Source organism: Medicago sativa, chromosome 8 (assembly GCF_051527215.1).
Source record: "Medicago sativa cultivar Bolivia chromosome 8, Bolivia_mono, whole genome shotgun sequence".
Classification (NCBI taxonomy): Eukaryota; Viridiplantae; Streptophyta; class Magnoliopsida; order Fabales; family Fabaceae; genus Medicago; species Medicago sativa.
This window is the reverse complement of record NC_140756.1, coordinates 79299596-79315535: the sequence shown is the minus strand read 5'-3', so window position 1 is coordinate 79315535 and position 15940 is coordinate 79299596. Positions and strand designations below refer to the sequence as shown.

The following is a 15940-nucleotide window of genomic DNA, read 5'->3' as shown; positions in this document are numbered from 1 at the left end:
AAACTCTCAATGTCATTATTGTCTATGTAAAGAACTAGAGATGATCCATGTTTACACTAAATGAAAAATGCAAAACTTTCATTGTATATTAGTTATTTTTCTTGAACGTCATTCTTCTTCAAATGAGATTCTTTCTTGGAATTGAAGAGTTGCAAATAGATGATGAGATTTATATCTATCAAAGGAAATATGCTATGCGGGTCATTAATCTTACTTTTGCCCTTTGGTAATACCTGCAGAGGTGTAGAATGAATTTTGCTCATTTTAACTATTCATTCTTTATGTTTTATTGTTTTGTTTTGTTTTGTGAATGCAGTATATCTAGAAGTAGGCGATCCAACATTATCTGTAAATAATGCCACTCACGAATGTGGTTTGACAAGAGAATAAAATGGAGATGATATTAAGAACTTTATAATTATACTGTATGAGGGACAAAATTCATCTACCCTTAATTTACTGTGTAATTTAGCAAATGTACATTAACAAAGTCACCAGATTATAAAAAAATCTAAGAGCGTACGTCAATATTGGAGGTGGAGGTAAAATCAATGAAAAACTCTTAGGAAACTCCTTCAGGCATTGAAACTACCATTAATTTATTTATTTTTTTATTTGAAGGAGGAAGAACTACCATTCATTTTAATCTCTCTTTCCAGATAATTCTTCTTTCTCTAATTATAAATTCCTCCTCTCTCTCTCTCTCTCTCTAGTTCCTTCATTTCTATTCTTCACTGTTCAGTTCACCTCCCATGTTCCTTCTTCCTTGATCTTCATTTCAGCTTCTTTCTAGATTTTTCTCCCTCCACTCTTTCTCATCTTCCTAGTTGCGTCGTCGACAATTAGAATATCCTCACAAGTCTCAACTTCCAGCACCAGCTCTCAAAGGATTGACCATCGCTGTCCATGTTGGAAGAGCTCTCTTAATTACTACTAGAACTTTATATATCACCATCATGCATATGCCTCATGAATTGATGATCCAAATTCTACTAAGGTTGCCAGTGAAGTCTCTTATACGTTTCAAGTGCGTTTGTAAGTCTTGGTTTTCACTTATCTCTGATCCTCACTTTGCAAATTCACATTTTCAAATTACTGCTGCAACGCAGACTAGTAAAATTGTACTCATATCAAATCCAGATCTTGAAACTCGTACCATAGATTATGAAGCATATGATTCTGCTTCACTAAACCTTAGTTTTGTGGATCCTCAATCTCATTCTGATCTTGAAATTAAATGTTCCTGCAGAGGGTTTATATTTTTCCACTGTTCTTCAACCTTCTATCTATGGAATCCTTCCACTGGACTTCATAAACAAATACCTTTGTCTCCTAATGATTCCAGATATGTCTGTTATCTTTATGGATTTGGGTATGATCAGTTAAGAGATGATTATTTGGTGGTTTCAATCTACTATGATTCATCGGTAGTTGATCGTAATTATTCACGTTTGGAGTTTTTCTCATTGAGAGATAATATGTGGAAAGAGCTGGAGGGTACTCACTTCCCTTATTTGAACGCTAATGAATATAATCCCGGAGCAGGGTTCCTCTTTAATGGGGCTATTCATTGGTTGGCTTTTAGTTGTGATCTACTATATGATGTTATTGTTGCCTTTGATTTAATAGAAAAGAAACTTTTAGATATACATTTGCCGGATGATTTTATTTTTGACCATGATCCTAATTATTATGACTTGTGGGTATTTGGAGAATTTCTCAGTCTATGGGCTATGGACGAAGCTACAGTTGAAATATGGGTTATGAAAGAATACAAAGTGCATTCGTCTTGGACTAAGACTCTTGTCCTTCCTATTGATGGCATTCCAACTCAGTACTTCTACCCATTGTGCTGTACAAAATGTGGTGATATTATTGGAACAGATGGTGGTAATGGATTGGCGAAGTACGATGAAAATGGAGAATTACTAGACGTTCATTCCTATTTCAACAATCCATGTGGATCCCGAGCGGCTATGTATACTGAGACTCTGCTTTCACTCCCTGGTGGCAATGAGCAAGCTTAAGAAGATGACACAAACAAGAAGAATGACGTTGTGAAATATCCTCCTTCCCTATTTTCTTGATACTTATAACTTTATTCTATTATGTACTCTTTGGTGTCTGCATTTGTTGGGTAGTATGTGTTTGATTGCATTTGTAATATGACCCGATATGCCACATGAGCTTATGTAATATGTCATGAAATGTTTATTGGAAATGTCGACAGCTCTGTTTGTGTGATTCACTTTTATTTATGAATGTGTAAGTGGATTGAGTTCTAATGTATGTTGTGATTGTTGCTAGAAATTGTTTTATATTGCAATTTATTTGATGAATTTATGCATGTTGATCAAGATCAAATTCATAACTACACGACTCTTACTCAAAACACTTCATTAGAAATTTGATCATGGCCATACATGATATATGCATATGAAAGAAAAAGAAGGCTTTGTTCTCTAATTTCAGTGGATTCTATTAATTTTAGCCCTTGCCTTTTCTCTGTTTCAATCTAAGGAAAAAGAAGATAGATTTTTGTTAAAATGACATATCCTTTCCTTCTAACCACCCCAACTGCATAATTCTGCAGCAACCATACCATGACCCTACCGTCCTTGATTGAACCAACTTCAAATTTAACTATACTTTCTCAACCACCAATACACTCCCCACACACTCCTCCAAAGTCCAAATTACTCCATACACTGGTCTATTGTTATCACAACTGAGTTTGAATCTTGTTTAATGAACTGCTGCCCCCATCTATAATTCCTAGCGCCACACTCATTTGATATTAACAGTAAATCAAAGACAGTTTACCTCCCACAGGTACAAACTAGGTGGGATTTGTAAGACTATTTCTTTGTCAATGAATCCTCTCCCTCAGTCCAATGGCAATTTACACTACAGGGACCATTTGTTTCTTACTTTTTGTAATGTATGTTAAGGCTTGAGAGTGGTACAATGATTGACTTGGATGTAAGTTTGTTTATCCCTTGTCAAATTTTCAATCAATAATATCCAATTGCTCCATTAAAAAAAATAATCATTGAATAACATAAATAGAAGAGTTGAGGTTCGAACTCTCATCACGCACATTTGACTTAGTAATTTCGATATTTTGAACAATTGAACTTGGACTTGTGAAAAAGTTACCCCTTCTATATGATTAATTTTATTGCTCAATTTAAGCATGTCGAATTGTCATATTTTGCATCACAAAATAAGTTTTTTTTTCTTCTTTCTAAATTCAAAACCTACAATTAATTAGTTTCGAATGTCAATATTGTTTTTTTTTTTTTAAGGAAAAAAAATATATTGTTGTTACCAAATTTGTTTAATATCATAATGTGACTTAAAGTAAAATTTAAATATTTAAATATTGTATCAAAAAAAGATGTCAAGATACAAACCCAAAATCGGAAGTAAGTTTGTCTCTCTCTCTCTTCATCTTCTTTACTTTGCTCTTCAATTTAATCTTTTCTATTTCTGAGTTTATTCTTTGTTTCACTCCATTCACTATTCTTTCAATTTTGCTTTTACCCTTTCTTTTTCTCTTTACTTTACCCAATTGGATTAACTTGCTAGATTCTAACCTACTTATTTTTCATGAACAAATATAATCTTTAGATATTTTATAACTAGTTTATACAAAATTCTTTTCAACCAAATTTCAACCTTAAGCTGATAATGAATCACCTCTCAGAAATATGAATCAATTTTTGTATTGACAAAAAAAAAACATTTATTAAAAATTAAAAACGAACCCAAGCATGTATATTTTTTTGGTGGTGGTCGGGGTTCGAACCCCGGATATATTTTTTTGGTGGTGGTCGGGGTTCGAACCCCGGACCTTGCATATATTATGCATTGTCCATACCAACTGAGCTAAACTCACGAGGACCCCAAGCACACGGATATGAATCAACCTGTTATTAGTTTAAAGAAAAAAAAAATTCAAGAAAAATATGAGTCAATAATTTATTTTTTTGTCGATAAATAGTACTCACTTTGTTTTTTTTTTTTAGGGAAAAGTACTCACTTTGTTTTACTTCCCCATTATTATTATTATTACTAGCGGAAAGATGGGCATTATCGTGCCAGTCTATCTGCTCTTTCTATTGCGCTAACGCATGTGATTATTTTATTATGTTTGTTTGTATAATTTTGATTAAATTTTTTTAATTTTAAAATATTAATGAAAATTATTGATATATTGATTTATAAACAAAATAGTGTCAAGGCATATAACAATTACTCCCTCCGTTTCAAAATACATGTCCAAGTCAAACACTTCACACATGCCAATGCACAATTTTGACTGTTAATATCTTTAATTATCTAAAGTAAAAAATTATACAAATTTAATATTTTGAAAATATTTGTCGAGACAAATCAAACAATATCTTACATGCTAATATTTGTATTTATAGATTAGTTAAAAAATATGGTCAAAGTAAGTCAAGTGAATAGTGCACATTGCAAAAAATGGACATGTATTTTGAAACGGAGGGAGTATTTATCAACAAATCAACATAACTCTATTTATTTGAGGGCAGAATTGTATAAATGATGAACTATGAGCAAATGTGTACCCACAAGTAGCGGTGGGAATATGCTTGACCGATAATGGTCTACATTTTTTTGCGTTAACATGTGTAAGTTAAGAATAATATTTTTTTATAAAATTTAGATTTTGATTAAAATCATATATATATATATATATATATATATATATATATATATATATATATATATATATATATATATATATATATATTGTTTTGAAAGGAAAACCATAAGTATAGATTTTGATTAAACATGATTTGTTACAATTTTTTGTCAAAAAAAAATGTTTGTTATAATTTAAAAGTCATAGATATTTGTACTTATAATTCTAATCAAAATCTAAATTTCAGTTTTAAATTCTTAACTTTTTTTTTTAACAATTTTCACGCCAATAAAAATATAACAACCATGGGATAATAAAAAAATATATAACAACCATTGGTATTCCATAATTTTCAGAAAAGATAAAGCCCGGTTATTAATTGGGAAACATCTAAAATTGGGAGGTAAACTCCAGCTGGAACTCACTCTTTTTATTTCTTTCCTTAATTACTTTCAAAACCCTTTCTTTCTCCATACTCTTGTGGGATACAGATACAGTAATTTTCCTTTTCTTTGGCTTTCAAAATCTTTCCAATCTAATTTCAAAATCAAAACCCTTTCGTTAGCATTGTTAGTTTCGTAGAATATTAACTTTTTGTATTTTGTGGTTTCGTCATGCAGGACTCTGAAGCGATGAAAACTTTTGTTACTGTTCTGGCATTTCTACTTGCATTCATGGCATTTCCATCGAATGCTTTGTTTGCACCAACTCCAACTACAAGCTGCAGATCGATTTTGAATGATATGATGGTTGAATGTCTTCCATATTTTGTGGATCACAACAATAATTCTCAACCATGTTGCTCTGCTTTTGAATCTGTTGCAGCAACTGCTTCCGGCTGCATTTGTGATATTCATATGGATATGGACAATTTTCCGTTGGATAACACAAAGATGATGAAGTTGCCTGCTGTTTGTGGAGTCTCACTCCCTTGTCACTGTAAATATTTAACTCTATTCACTTCTATAAATTCATAATTATGTTTACACTGTTTGATACTAATAACAATGTTTCTTCATTTTCATGATACAGTTGATGTTAGTGCTGCTCCATCCTCAGGTGTGTAAATTAATTATGCATTTGTTTTATCTCATTTTTTAGTCAACAATCAACAATATAATTTGGGTCTATATAGCACCGACACTTCTGATCGAAGGTATGACATGTCCGATCTATGACACATATCAGTTTCCGATACCGGTACATGTGATTGCATTTGTTTTATTCACTTCCTTGGTGACGATATGTTTGTGCCGTGTTTGATGTTCGTCAATACATTCATGTTATTTGAGTGAAGTTTTCATTTGATTGTTGTTACATGGACATTGTTTTTTAGCTTATATTTGGATTAAATGGAGTTTGATAAATGTAGTTGAGTGAGATACATAGAACTATTGAATTGTTATTATCTTGGTTGCGAAGAGTTTAGCAATGAGACTCACACACTCCAAGAGTGGTATTGTAGATTTAAAATGTTACACATCAAATATCTATGCAATCTTTTATCATCTTACACTAGTGGGATTGAAAGTTTTTTGTTTAAAATTCAAAATAAAATAGAATTGAATGAAATATGATGATTATTCCTTTTACCTTTGCTTCAATTTTAGATACACTACAATAGGAAGTGACATTATTGTGGGTAATGCCAAAAAGTCCTTCAAAAGGACATTCTTCGTAAGTTAATTTCTTATCTACGACCATATCCTCTATCAACCATATATGCTCGTACGTATTTCCTCAGCATGGATACGTGGAGTACTTTGTGAACTTAGGAGACCGACACATTTTTGGTGTTGTGGACTCTAACCGTCATAATTGGTTATGTTAGATTATAACATGGACTTCATCAAAATCTAGAGGCTCATTGTTTCTGGTTTGTGTTTATAGTGTGGATGCTCATCACCCAAAAAGAGAAAATATATTTTGACAAGATTAAATTGTCCGACAATGTGCATTGATACCATCCATGCACTTTTTTTATTTTTAATAATGTATTTCTTCACAATGATTTGTGTGCGAGGGTAAAATTTGGAACGGGAAGTTCTATGTGCATACTTACAACCTCTTTTGAGTTGTTCGTATATCACAACCCGTCCAAAATTTTGAACCATTGGACTCAAACTCCCCACCACTTATAAACACATTAACTTTTCTTAATCCTTCATATGTGAGATGTTTTTAGTTTCCAACCGGTTCCATGTCCATTCCAAGGGCCACCTCCGCGCGGGAGTAGTACTGATATCTCCATATTTTGACCTTTTCGGCAGCCTAGTCCGTCGGAAAGTATGGGGCCCAATGGCTACCAGTATAAAGCCGCAGGAAAAGAGCAACATTCTTAATGATGCCAGAAGGAGATGTAGCATTTTTGTTGCTCATCCCATCCTATCATTCAAATTCAATTTATCCTATTCCACTATACTTTACATTGCATATATGGGTTTCAATGCTTTTAATGAAATGTAATTTTCAGCTACTAGCAAATTTTATCTTGCTTCGAAGCTAGTACTTTGGACTAATTATGGTTCCAATAGAGTCAAAATCTGATGATTTGTTATTGTATTTATTATATTCAATTACTTTTCCAAGAATTTATGGTTGTTATGTGACATTGCAGTTGATGCACCTGAGTCATATGCTTTAGAGAATTTGATTTCAAGCTCATCACAGTCTCCTTCACAGAGTAGCCCAAAGCCACAACCCAATCATGCTCAAAGTTCCCCAGCATCAGTACCAGTTCAAGTGGCAGATAATCCCGGATCATTTTTCCCTTTTTCTTATTGGTTTTTTGCGATAATAATAATCATATGGTTTTTTGAAGAAGATGAAAATGAAGTAGCTCACCCAAATTAGCACAAGAGACACTCCCATGTCTCAAGTCAATACCACCAAACTAACCTAAAGGATTATAATCATGCGACTGCTATAACTCAAAGGATGACAAAGGAAGATATTCTGCCACACTTTGTCAATTCTCATTCTCTTTATTTTTCCTTTTTGCCTTTTGTTTGACATGTTCTTTAACTTTGTCTATGTGGATCTTGCAAGTTAAGAGACCTTTTATTTTATGTTATAATTTCTAATTTGAACTCCAATTTTTATATCAATTAAGTTTATCCTATTGATTTTATCGCTCATTTATGGTTGATCAAACCTTTACATGTTAATAACACTCGATTGATCGATGATAGTACTGTAATTAATTGGTGGATTTATAGGCTCAAACTTATTTGGTATGGCTCCTAAAAAAATTATTTGCTTTCACTGTTGTACATTTGCGAACTTATTTGCATGTTCTTACTTAATTAGCTGAGTTCTATGATTATTTTTTGGAAAATGCTAACAGCTGTCTCCGGATCACAGCTTAAGGATACTATATAGTACTCCATCCGGTCCTATTTACAAGAAACAATTGATTTTTTAGATAAATTAAATAATTTATGTATTTGGTTTAGATTCTTGACTAGATATATAAATTATTCAATGTATCTAAAAAGTAAACTTTCTCTTGTAAATAGGATCGGAGGGAGTAATTTTGTTTTGGGAAAATTACACTGACCTCCCCTAAGGTTTCTTTAAACATCACATAAACCCCCTCTAGTTTTTTAATAAACACTAACCTCCCCTAAGTTTTATTAAAATAGATTGAAACCTCCCTTTATATGTTAATTCAATCTGTAATTTTTTTTTGTAAAGCAAAATATTTGTTTTTTTTTTTCAAATCAAGCAAGATGTTTTTGTTTTATAAATTATGGTGAATTTGTTGTTTTTGGAATTTGTCTAGGCACCACCAGTTTGGTAATTTGAAAAGAAAGAAGTTTTCAGTTTTATGCCAACTTGAATTTTTTATATATATCCTTGATTTCAATCTTACTAATTTGTTCGTCTTTACGAGGCCATGACCATCAAGATGATAAAAAAAAGGCATAAAGTAGAGAGAGCGAAAGAATAATACTGGAGAGGAAGTTGGGTAGTAAATGAATGTTGAAGTTTTCTACTCATGAAGACGATGGAATTTGGTAGGGTTGCAAGAATAAATTATCACTTATTTGTTTATTTATTGAAAATGAAGTATTTGCTTTTGTTTAACGGGACATTGATGGAGCTAACGGCAGGGGGTGTCTTTGTTAAGTAAGAAACTAGAGGGGAGGTGGAGTATATTCACATAAATCTCAGGGGAGGTTGCTGCAATTTTCCCTTTTGTTTTAGAGAGATAATTATTGCATTAAAAATTGTTTAATTAATTCATAAAAAGTCAAAAAGTTTCTTTTTTTAGAAATAACTTCCTTTTTTAATATCTTAACATGACACTTTAAATATTCTAAAATAAGTTTTAGAATTAATTCCTCCTCTCTCTCTCGTTCCTTTCTATTGTTCAGTTCACCTCCCATGTTCCTTCTTCCTTGATCTTCATTTCAGCTTCTTTCTAGATTCTTCTCCCTCCACTCTTTCTCATCTTCCTAGTTGCGTCGTCGACAATTAGAATATCCTCACAAGTCTCAACTTCCAGCACCAGCTCTCAAAGGATTGACCATCGCTGTCCATGTTGGAAGAGCTCTCTTAATTAATACTAGAACTTTATATATCACCATCATGCATCTGCCTCATGAATTGATGATTCAAATCCTACTAAGGTTGCCCGTGAAGTCTCTTATACGTTTCAAATCTGTTTGTAAGTCTTGGTTTTCTCTTATCTCTGATTCCCACTTTGCTAATTCACATTTTCAAATTACTGCTGCAACACAGACTCGTAAAATTGTACTCATATCATATCCAGATCTTGAAACTCGTTCTATAGATTTTGAGGCATATGATTCTGCATCAGCTTCACTAAACCTTAGATTTTTGGATCCCCAATCTCATTCTGATCTTGAAATTAAAGGTTCCTGTAGAGGCTTTATATTTTTGCACTGCTCTTCAACCTTTTATCTATGGAATCCATCTACTGGACTCCATAAACAAATACCTTTGTCTCCTAATGATTCCAAATATTTCTGTTATCTATATGGATTTGGGTATGATCAGTTAAGAGATGATTATTTGGTGGTTTCAATCTACTATGATTCATCGGTAGTTGATCATAATTATTCACGTTTGGAGTTTTTCTCATTGAGAGATAATACGCGGAAAGAGCTCGACGATACTCACTTCCCTTATTTGAACTCTCATGAATATAATCCTAGAGCAGGGTTCCTCTTTAATGGGGCTATTCATTGGTTGGCTTTTCGTTATGATCTACAAAATGATGTTATTATTGCCTTTGACTTAATGGAAAAGAAACTTTTAGATATACATTTGCCGGATGATATTTTTTACCATGATCCTAATTATTATGACTTGTGGGTATTTGGAGATTTTCTCAGTCTATGGGCTATGGATGAAGAAATAGTTGAAATATGGGTTATGAAAGAATACAAAGTGCATTCGTCTTGGACTAAGACTCTTGTCCTTCCTATTGATGGCATTCCAACTCAGTACTTCTACCCATTGTGCTGTACAAAAAGTGGTGATATTATCGGAACAGATGGTGGTAATGGATTGGTGAAGTACGATGAAAATGGAGAATTACTAGACGTTCATTCCTATTTCAACAATCCATGTGGATCTCGAGCGGCTATGTATACTGAGACTCTGCTTTCACTCCCTGGTGGCAATGAGCAAGCTTAAGAAGATGACACAAACAAGAAGAATGACGTTGTGAAATATCCTCCTTCCCTATTTTCTTGATATTTATAGCTTTATTCTATTATGTTCTCTTTGGTGGCTGCATTTGTTGGGTAGTATATGTTTGATTGCATTTGTAATATGAACCGATATGCCACATGAGCTTTTGAAATATGTCATGAAATGTTTATTGGTCAGTTGTTTGTGGTATGTTTATTGAAAATGTTAACTGCTCTGATTCTGTAATTCACTTTTATTTATGAATGTCTAACTGGATTGAGTTCTAATGTATGTTGTGATTGTTGCTAGAAATTGTTTTATATTGCAATTTAGTTGATGAAGATCAAATTCATAATTACGTGACTCTTACTCAAAGCACTCCGTTACAAATTTGATCATGGCCATATATGATATATGCATAAAAAAGAAGGCTTTGTTCTGTAATTTGATTCTATTAATTTGAGCCCTTGCCTTTTCTCTGTTTCAATCTAAGGAAAAAAAGAAGATAGATTTTTGTTAAAATGTAACACATCTACATATCCTTTTCTCTACTTCTGTTTGCAGAATTATATCAGTATCAAATACTACTATAGGAGGAATTCTCTTCAAACTAGTATAAAATTTATATTTATAGCTTTGTATATAGAAATTGTGACTTTCACAATGGAAACAATGCAAAATAGTAGTTAGTTGAAAGATTGAATGAAGAAACATAGTATAAAGGGTTCATTTTCTCATTGTGCTCCTTATGTGGTGAGGACATTGCAAGTAGTCATCAAAAACCTTTTTCAAAGAAGTGAATGCAACAATAATAAACTCGTTTTTCTTTCTTTCTTTCTTTCTGTTCTTGATGAAAGATGATATTAAATAAGACAGAGATGATTTGAGAGAGTTGAGAGGATAGGATCTCACTTAAAGGTAAAAGGAAATTATTATTCATTCCAGGGCATACACTACATTCTATTTGGTCTCCATATATAAGTCAAGCTTGATAATGAGAGCTTCAATCTTCTTGGAGATGAGAACCTTAAATTTCCAAAGAGTTCCCTAACTTTACTTTTTGTGCAAAGGCAAAAGGATTATATTAGTAACAGATATAGACCCACCCAAACACAGGATGTACCAATATGGAAGAGTACAAACATAAAGCTATATATCAGAATCAGATTGCAGCAGATTCAAACAAGACTCAACAATCCAAACCATACCATGACACTACCGTCCTTGATTGAACCAACTTCAAATTTAACTATACTTTCTCAACCACCAATACACTCCCCACACACTCCTCCAAAGTCCAAATTACTCTCCATACACTGGTCTATTGTTATCGCAACTGAGTTTTGAATCTTGTCTAATGAACTGCTGCCCCCATCTATAATTCCTAGTGTCACACTCAATTTGAATGTATGTTAAGGCTTGAGAGTGGTACAATGCAACTTACACTTGTATATAAGTTGATTGAGTTTGGATGTAAGTTTGTTTATCCCCTGTCAAATTTTCGGTCAAAGCAAAGGTAGGACCTTTGACCATTAAATTAATTCTATTTGTTTTGATTGTAAGTGGAACTTTGACAGGATGGCAAGATGCAGGAGGATGCCCAATGCATATTTGAAATGGAGTTAGAAGACATTTTTGAATTTGCAGATGATGACGAGAAATATTATAGCGTTGTATTCGTATGTTATTTTGAAAATTAAAAATATGCTCTGTTGGATTCGTGATGGAGTTCATTTATTACAAGAACATTGCTATTTAAAGATAAAAATTGAACATCTTTCAAAAAATAATTTAAATTGAACAATAAAAATACTAATATTTAACTCCAAAAATATTAAGAAGAAAAATGAAGTGTGTTGTTGAGTAATCTTGGCACTAATGATATAGAAAAGCCCTAACTTTTTGTATATTTAAAATCTCAGGTGGCCAATCCAAACGTTTTTTCCTTTTGAATCAATTAGTGAAATGACGGGTATCCTGATTTTTGTATACCTTGTTGAGCAAGTTATTAATTAATTCTTAGCCAATAATCTGTTTCTTTATTTAGGAGGGGCAATCCACCAGTCTTATCCTATATAATCCATACTTTTTTGGCAAAACGACAAATCAACGAAGTTTCTTTGAAGTCTCTTTTTGTTAACCCATGGCCTTCTAATCTCTGAATATAAATACCAACACTAACACACTTCTTTCTTAGTTTTGAAAGCGATGATTCACTCTGCAAAACCTAACAACAGGTAAATAATTCATCTCTTCTCTCTTCTTCATTTTCATCACAACGCGTTTTCATTTTTTCTTTTTGTTTTTTTGTTATTTTTTATGCTTATACTTTGTATATATTCCTTTTTTCACTGTTCTTGCTGATAAATTAATTGTATATCTGTATTGCTGGTAGTTGTCACTACAAAATATACAATTAAAATATGGTTTATAATTAATAGTGGCTATTAATCAAGATTACAGTGTCTTTTTCTATTCTTACGATTGTTTAGCTACTTAACTTGTGATTTAAGCTAACTGTGGAAGAAACAACACTTCCACGTCAGCTTTGCTTTTCAAAAAGATGCTCTGTTGGATTTGTGATGTAGTTCATTTATACAATATTGAGAAATAATTCATTTTGCCTTCACCTAATACCTTAAACTTTTGGCATATTTGTTTACGAAATGGTATCACATTCACAGGCTTTGATCAAGTGGTGTAGAGTTTGATTCTTGCTGTTTAGTTTCCATTCTTCAATGGTTGTAGTTCCTGGGATTTTTGTAGAGATATAATATAAAAACCATTTACGTGTTTTCCACCTACAATAGCTCAAGCTTTTTGAATTGATGATTCACGACAAAGTTCATCTGAGCTGAGTTTGCTTGGACAACTAAAAAAAATAGACAATTTAATTAATTTTTTTAATGTAAATGAGAAAATTATACTCATGTGCTTAGCTTGTTCGTTTCGTGTTTCTTTTGTATACAGTTTGTAACGGTTTTCTTCTTTGTTATTATTTCCGGTTCAAGTTTGATTGAAGCAAGATGGAAAAAGTGTTTCTTGTTTTGGCATTTTTACTTGCATTTCCATCGAATGCTTTGTTTGCACCAACTCCAACTACAAGCTGCAGATCGATCATAAATGCTATGATGGTTGAATGTCTTCCATATTTTGTGGATCACAACAATAATTCTCAACCATGTTGCTCTGCTTTTGAATCTGTTGCAGCAACTGCTTCTGGCTGCATTTGTGATATTCATATGGATATCAACAATTTTCTGTTGGATATCACAAAGATGATGAAGTTGCCTAGTGTTTGTGGACTCTCACTTCCTTGTCACTGTAAATATTTAATTCTATTCACTTCTAAATTCATAATTATGTTTACACTGTTTGATACTAATAATAACGTACCTCATTTTCATGATACAGTGGATGTTGCTGCTGCTCCATCCTCAGGTATGTAAATTAATTATGCATTTGTTTTATCTCATTTTTTAGTCAACAATCAACAATATAATTTGGGTCTATATAGCACCGACACTTCTGATCGAAGGTATGACATGTCCGATCTATGACACATATCAGTTTCCAGACACCGATGCAAAAAAATTGGTGTTGACGTCTGTTTGTGTTGTGTTTGGAGTTCGTGCTTCATAGATTTCTGCTATTTACATCAAGTTTTCAATTGTATTTTGATTGTTGTTACATGAACATTGTTTTTTAGCTTATACTTGAATTAATAGAAATAAATGGATATGGAATTATTATTGTTTTAGTTTCGAAAAGTTTAGCAGTGAGACTAACATACTTTAAGCGGAGAAGAGTGGTATTGTAGATTTAAAATCTCACACATCAAATGTCCCAGCAACCTTTTATCATCTCACATTTACAAGATTGAAAGTATTTTGTTTAAAAATTAAAATAAAATAGAATTGGATGAAATACGATGATTGTTCCTTTTACTTTTCCTTCAGTTTTAGATGCACAGTAAGAAATGGGATTGTTGAGGTTAATGCCAAAAAGTCAATGAAAAGGACACATTTTTCGTGCCGAGGGATCTAGCTGCAGTAATTGGTTCTGTTGTAATGATGATGAGACCTATTCAGTGATAGGACCTATTATCAATTTTTTGTTTCTATCTCTCTCTCTCTCTCTCTCTAAATTCACAATATTTCCTCTTTAAATGGCATATTCCATTTATTTTGACAAATGGAGAGGATCTTTACTCAAATTTAGAGAGGGACATACGGTGTGCATACTTGACAACTCTTTTGAGTTGTTCATATATCACAACCAGTCGAAAAATTCGAACCATTGAACTTAAACTCTCCACCGCTTAGAAACACATTAACTTTTCTTAATCCCTCCTATGTGAGACATCTTTAATTTCCAACATGTTCCGTGTCCAATCTAAGGGCCATCTCCTCCCTGAGTAATATCTCCATATTTGTATTCTGACCTTTTCGGAAGCCTAGTCAGTCTGAAATTATGGACCTCAGTGGCTACCGGAATGGCGGGTATAAAGCCGCAGGAAAAGAGCAACATTCTTCATGATGCCAGAAGGAGATGTAGCATTTTTGTTGCTCATCCCATCCAATCCCATCCCATCATTCAAATTCTATTTATCCTATTCCACTATATTTTACATTGCATATATGGGTTTCAATGCTTTTAATGAAATGTAATTTTCAGCTACTAGCAAATTTTATCTTGCTTCGAAGCTAGTACTTTGGACTAATTATGGTTCCAATAGAGTCAAAATCTGATAATTTGTTATTGTATTTATTATATTCAATTACTTTTCCAAGAATTTATGGTTGTTATGTGACATTGCAGTTGATGCACCTGAGTCATATGCTTTAGAGAATTTGATTTCAAGCTCATCACAGTCTCCTTCACAGAGTAGCCCAAAGCCACAACCCAATCATGCTCAAAGTTCCCCAGCATCAGTACCGGTTCAAGAGCCAGATGACAGTTTAAACACCACATCATTATTTCCTCTTGGGTTTTTTGTGATGACAGCAATACTCTTGCTATGGGCAAGTCGAGAATAAGCCTGATGAGGCGATAGTCATAGGGTTCATTTTGCCAACGCCATGACTTAAAGGACAACAAGAACACATTGTGCCACACTTTGTCAATTCTCAGTTTCTTTATTTTTCCTTTTTGCAGTTTGACATTGATGAGTTATGAGTTATATGAAGTAAGAAATGAATGTAACAGTAAAATGAAAGGAAAAATTCTGGAATAATATTGATGTAACAGTCCCTCCCTCAAAAGTGATCTATTTTCTCTTTCCAATCACAGAAATCCGGAATCCTTCTCCCTCACACCCTAAAATACTTAGGTGAAAGCGAACGTAACACCTAAAATTTAGGAACATCCAATAAAAAAGCACCATGTGTTTTAAAACAAAATAAAAAAAACTTTAAAACAAATTTAGGAGCAATATGTTTCTCTTTCTCCCAAAGCCAACCACCATGACTGATTTCTTGCTACAACCAAGCACCGAAAAGAATGGGAGGAAATTATAACTTATGAAATGTCCTGTCTTTTTCTAGAAGGAATTGGAGGAAATGCCATAAGGTTGGACATCTTCAAACCACTTCCCACAAG

The 15940-nt window shown here is 32.9% G+C and overlaps 3 protein-coding genes across 7 annotated transcripts; all 3 read left to right on the top strand.

Annotated features, from left to right (window-relative positions):
- The first annotated feature begins 289 nt into the window (after nucleotides 1-289).
- On the top strand, nucleotides 290-2310 carry LOC146901956 (F-box/kelch-repeat protein At3g23880-like). Its single transcript, XM_085732488.1, has one exon. It carries the CDS (start codon nucleotides 957-959, stop codon nucleotides 2025-2027), a length of 1071 nt encoding a protein of 356 aa, XP_085588614.1. The 5' UTR covers nucleotides 290-956; the 3' UTR covers nucleotides 2028-2310.
- Nucleotides 2311-5042: 2732 nt separating this feature from the next.
- Nucleotides 5043-15603, top strand: LOC146901954 (uncharacterized). 5 transcript variants are annotated; one of them, XM_085735300.1, is made up of 4 exons: nucleotides 5043-5171; nucleotides 5296-5614; nucleotides 5708-5734; nucleotides 7293-7805. In XM_085735300.1, the coding sequence occupies exons 2-4, from the start codon at nucleotides 5308-5310 to the stop codon at nucleotides 7526-7528; spliced, it is 570 nt and encodes a 189-aa protein (XP_085591426.1). In that variant the 5' UTR covers nucleotides 5043-5171; nucleotides 5296-5307; the 3' UTR covers nucleotides 7529-7805. The 5 variants fall into 5 exon arrangements, with proteins under 5 accessions (XP_085591426.1, XP_085591427.1, XP_085591425.1 ...); XM_085735301.1 differs by having other exon boundaries at nucleotides 5045-5078; XM_085735303.1 differs by lacking the exons at nucleotides 5043-5171; nucleotides 5296-5614; nucleotides 5708-5734; nucleotides 7293-7805 and adding exons at nucleotides 11914-12576; nucleotides 13351-13663; nucleotides 13754-13780; nucleotides 15161-15603.
- LOC146901955 (F-box/kelch-repeat protein At3g23880-like) lies at nucleotides 8990-10630 on the top strand. Its single transcript, XM_085735298.1, has one exon. The coding sequence runs from the start codon at nucleotides 9269-9271 to the stop codon at nucleotides 10340-10342; it is 1074 nt and encodes a 357-aa protein (XP_085591424.1). The 5' UTR covers nucleotides 8990-9268; the 3' UTR covers nucleotides 10343-10630.
- Nucleotides 15604-15940: the final 337 nt, after the last annotated feature.

Coding starts and splice junctions, on each gene's coding strand:
- LOC146901954 (XM_085735299.1), top strand. CDS start 5,290: ATGCAGGACTCTGAAGCGATGAAAACTTTTGTTACTGTTCTGGCATTT. Junction 5,615..5,707: donor AGTCTCACTCCCTTGTCACT/GTAAATATTTAA, acceptor TTCATGATACAG/TTGATGTTAGTGCTGCTCCA. Junction 5,735..7,292: donor TAGTGCTGCTCCATCCTCAG/GTGTGTAAATTA, acceptor GTGACATTGCAG/TTGATGCACCTGAGTCATAT.
- LOC146901955 (XM_085735298.1), top strand. CDS start 9,269: ATGCATCTGCCTCATGAATTGATGATTCAAATCCTACTAAGGTTGCCC.
- LOC146901956 (XM_085732488.1), top strand. CDS start 957: ATGCATATGCCTCATGAATTGATGATCCAAATTCTACTAAGGTTGCCA.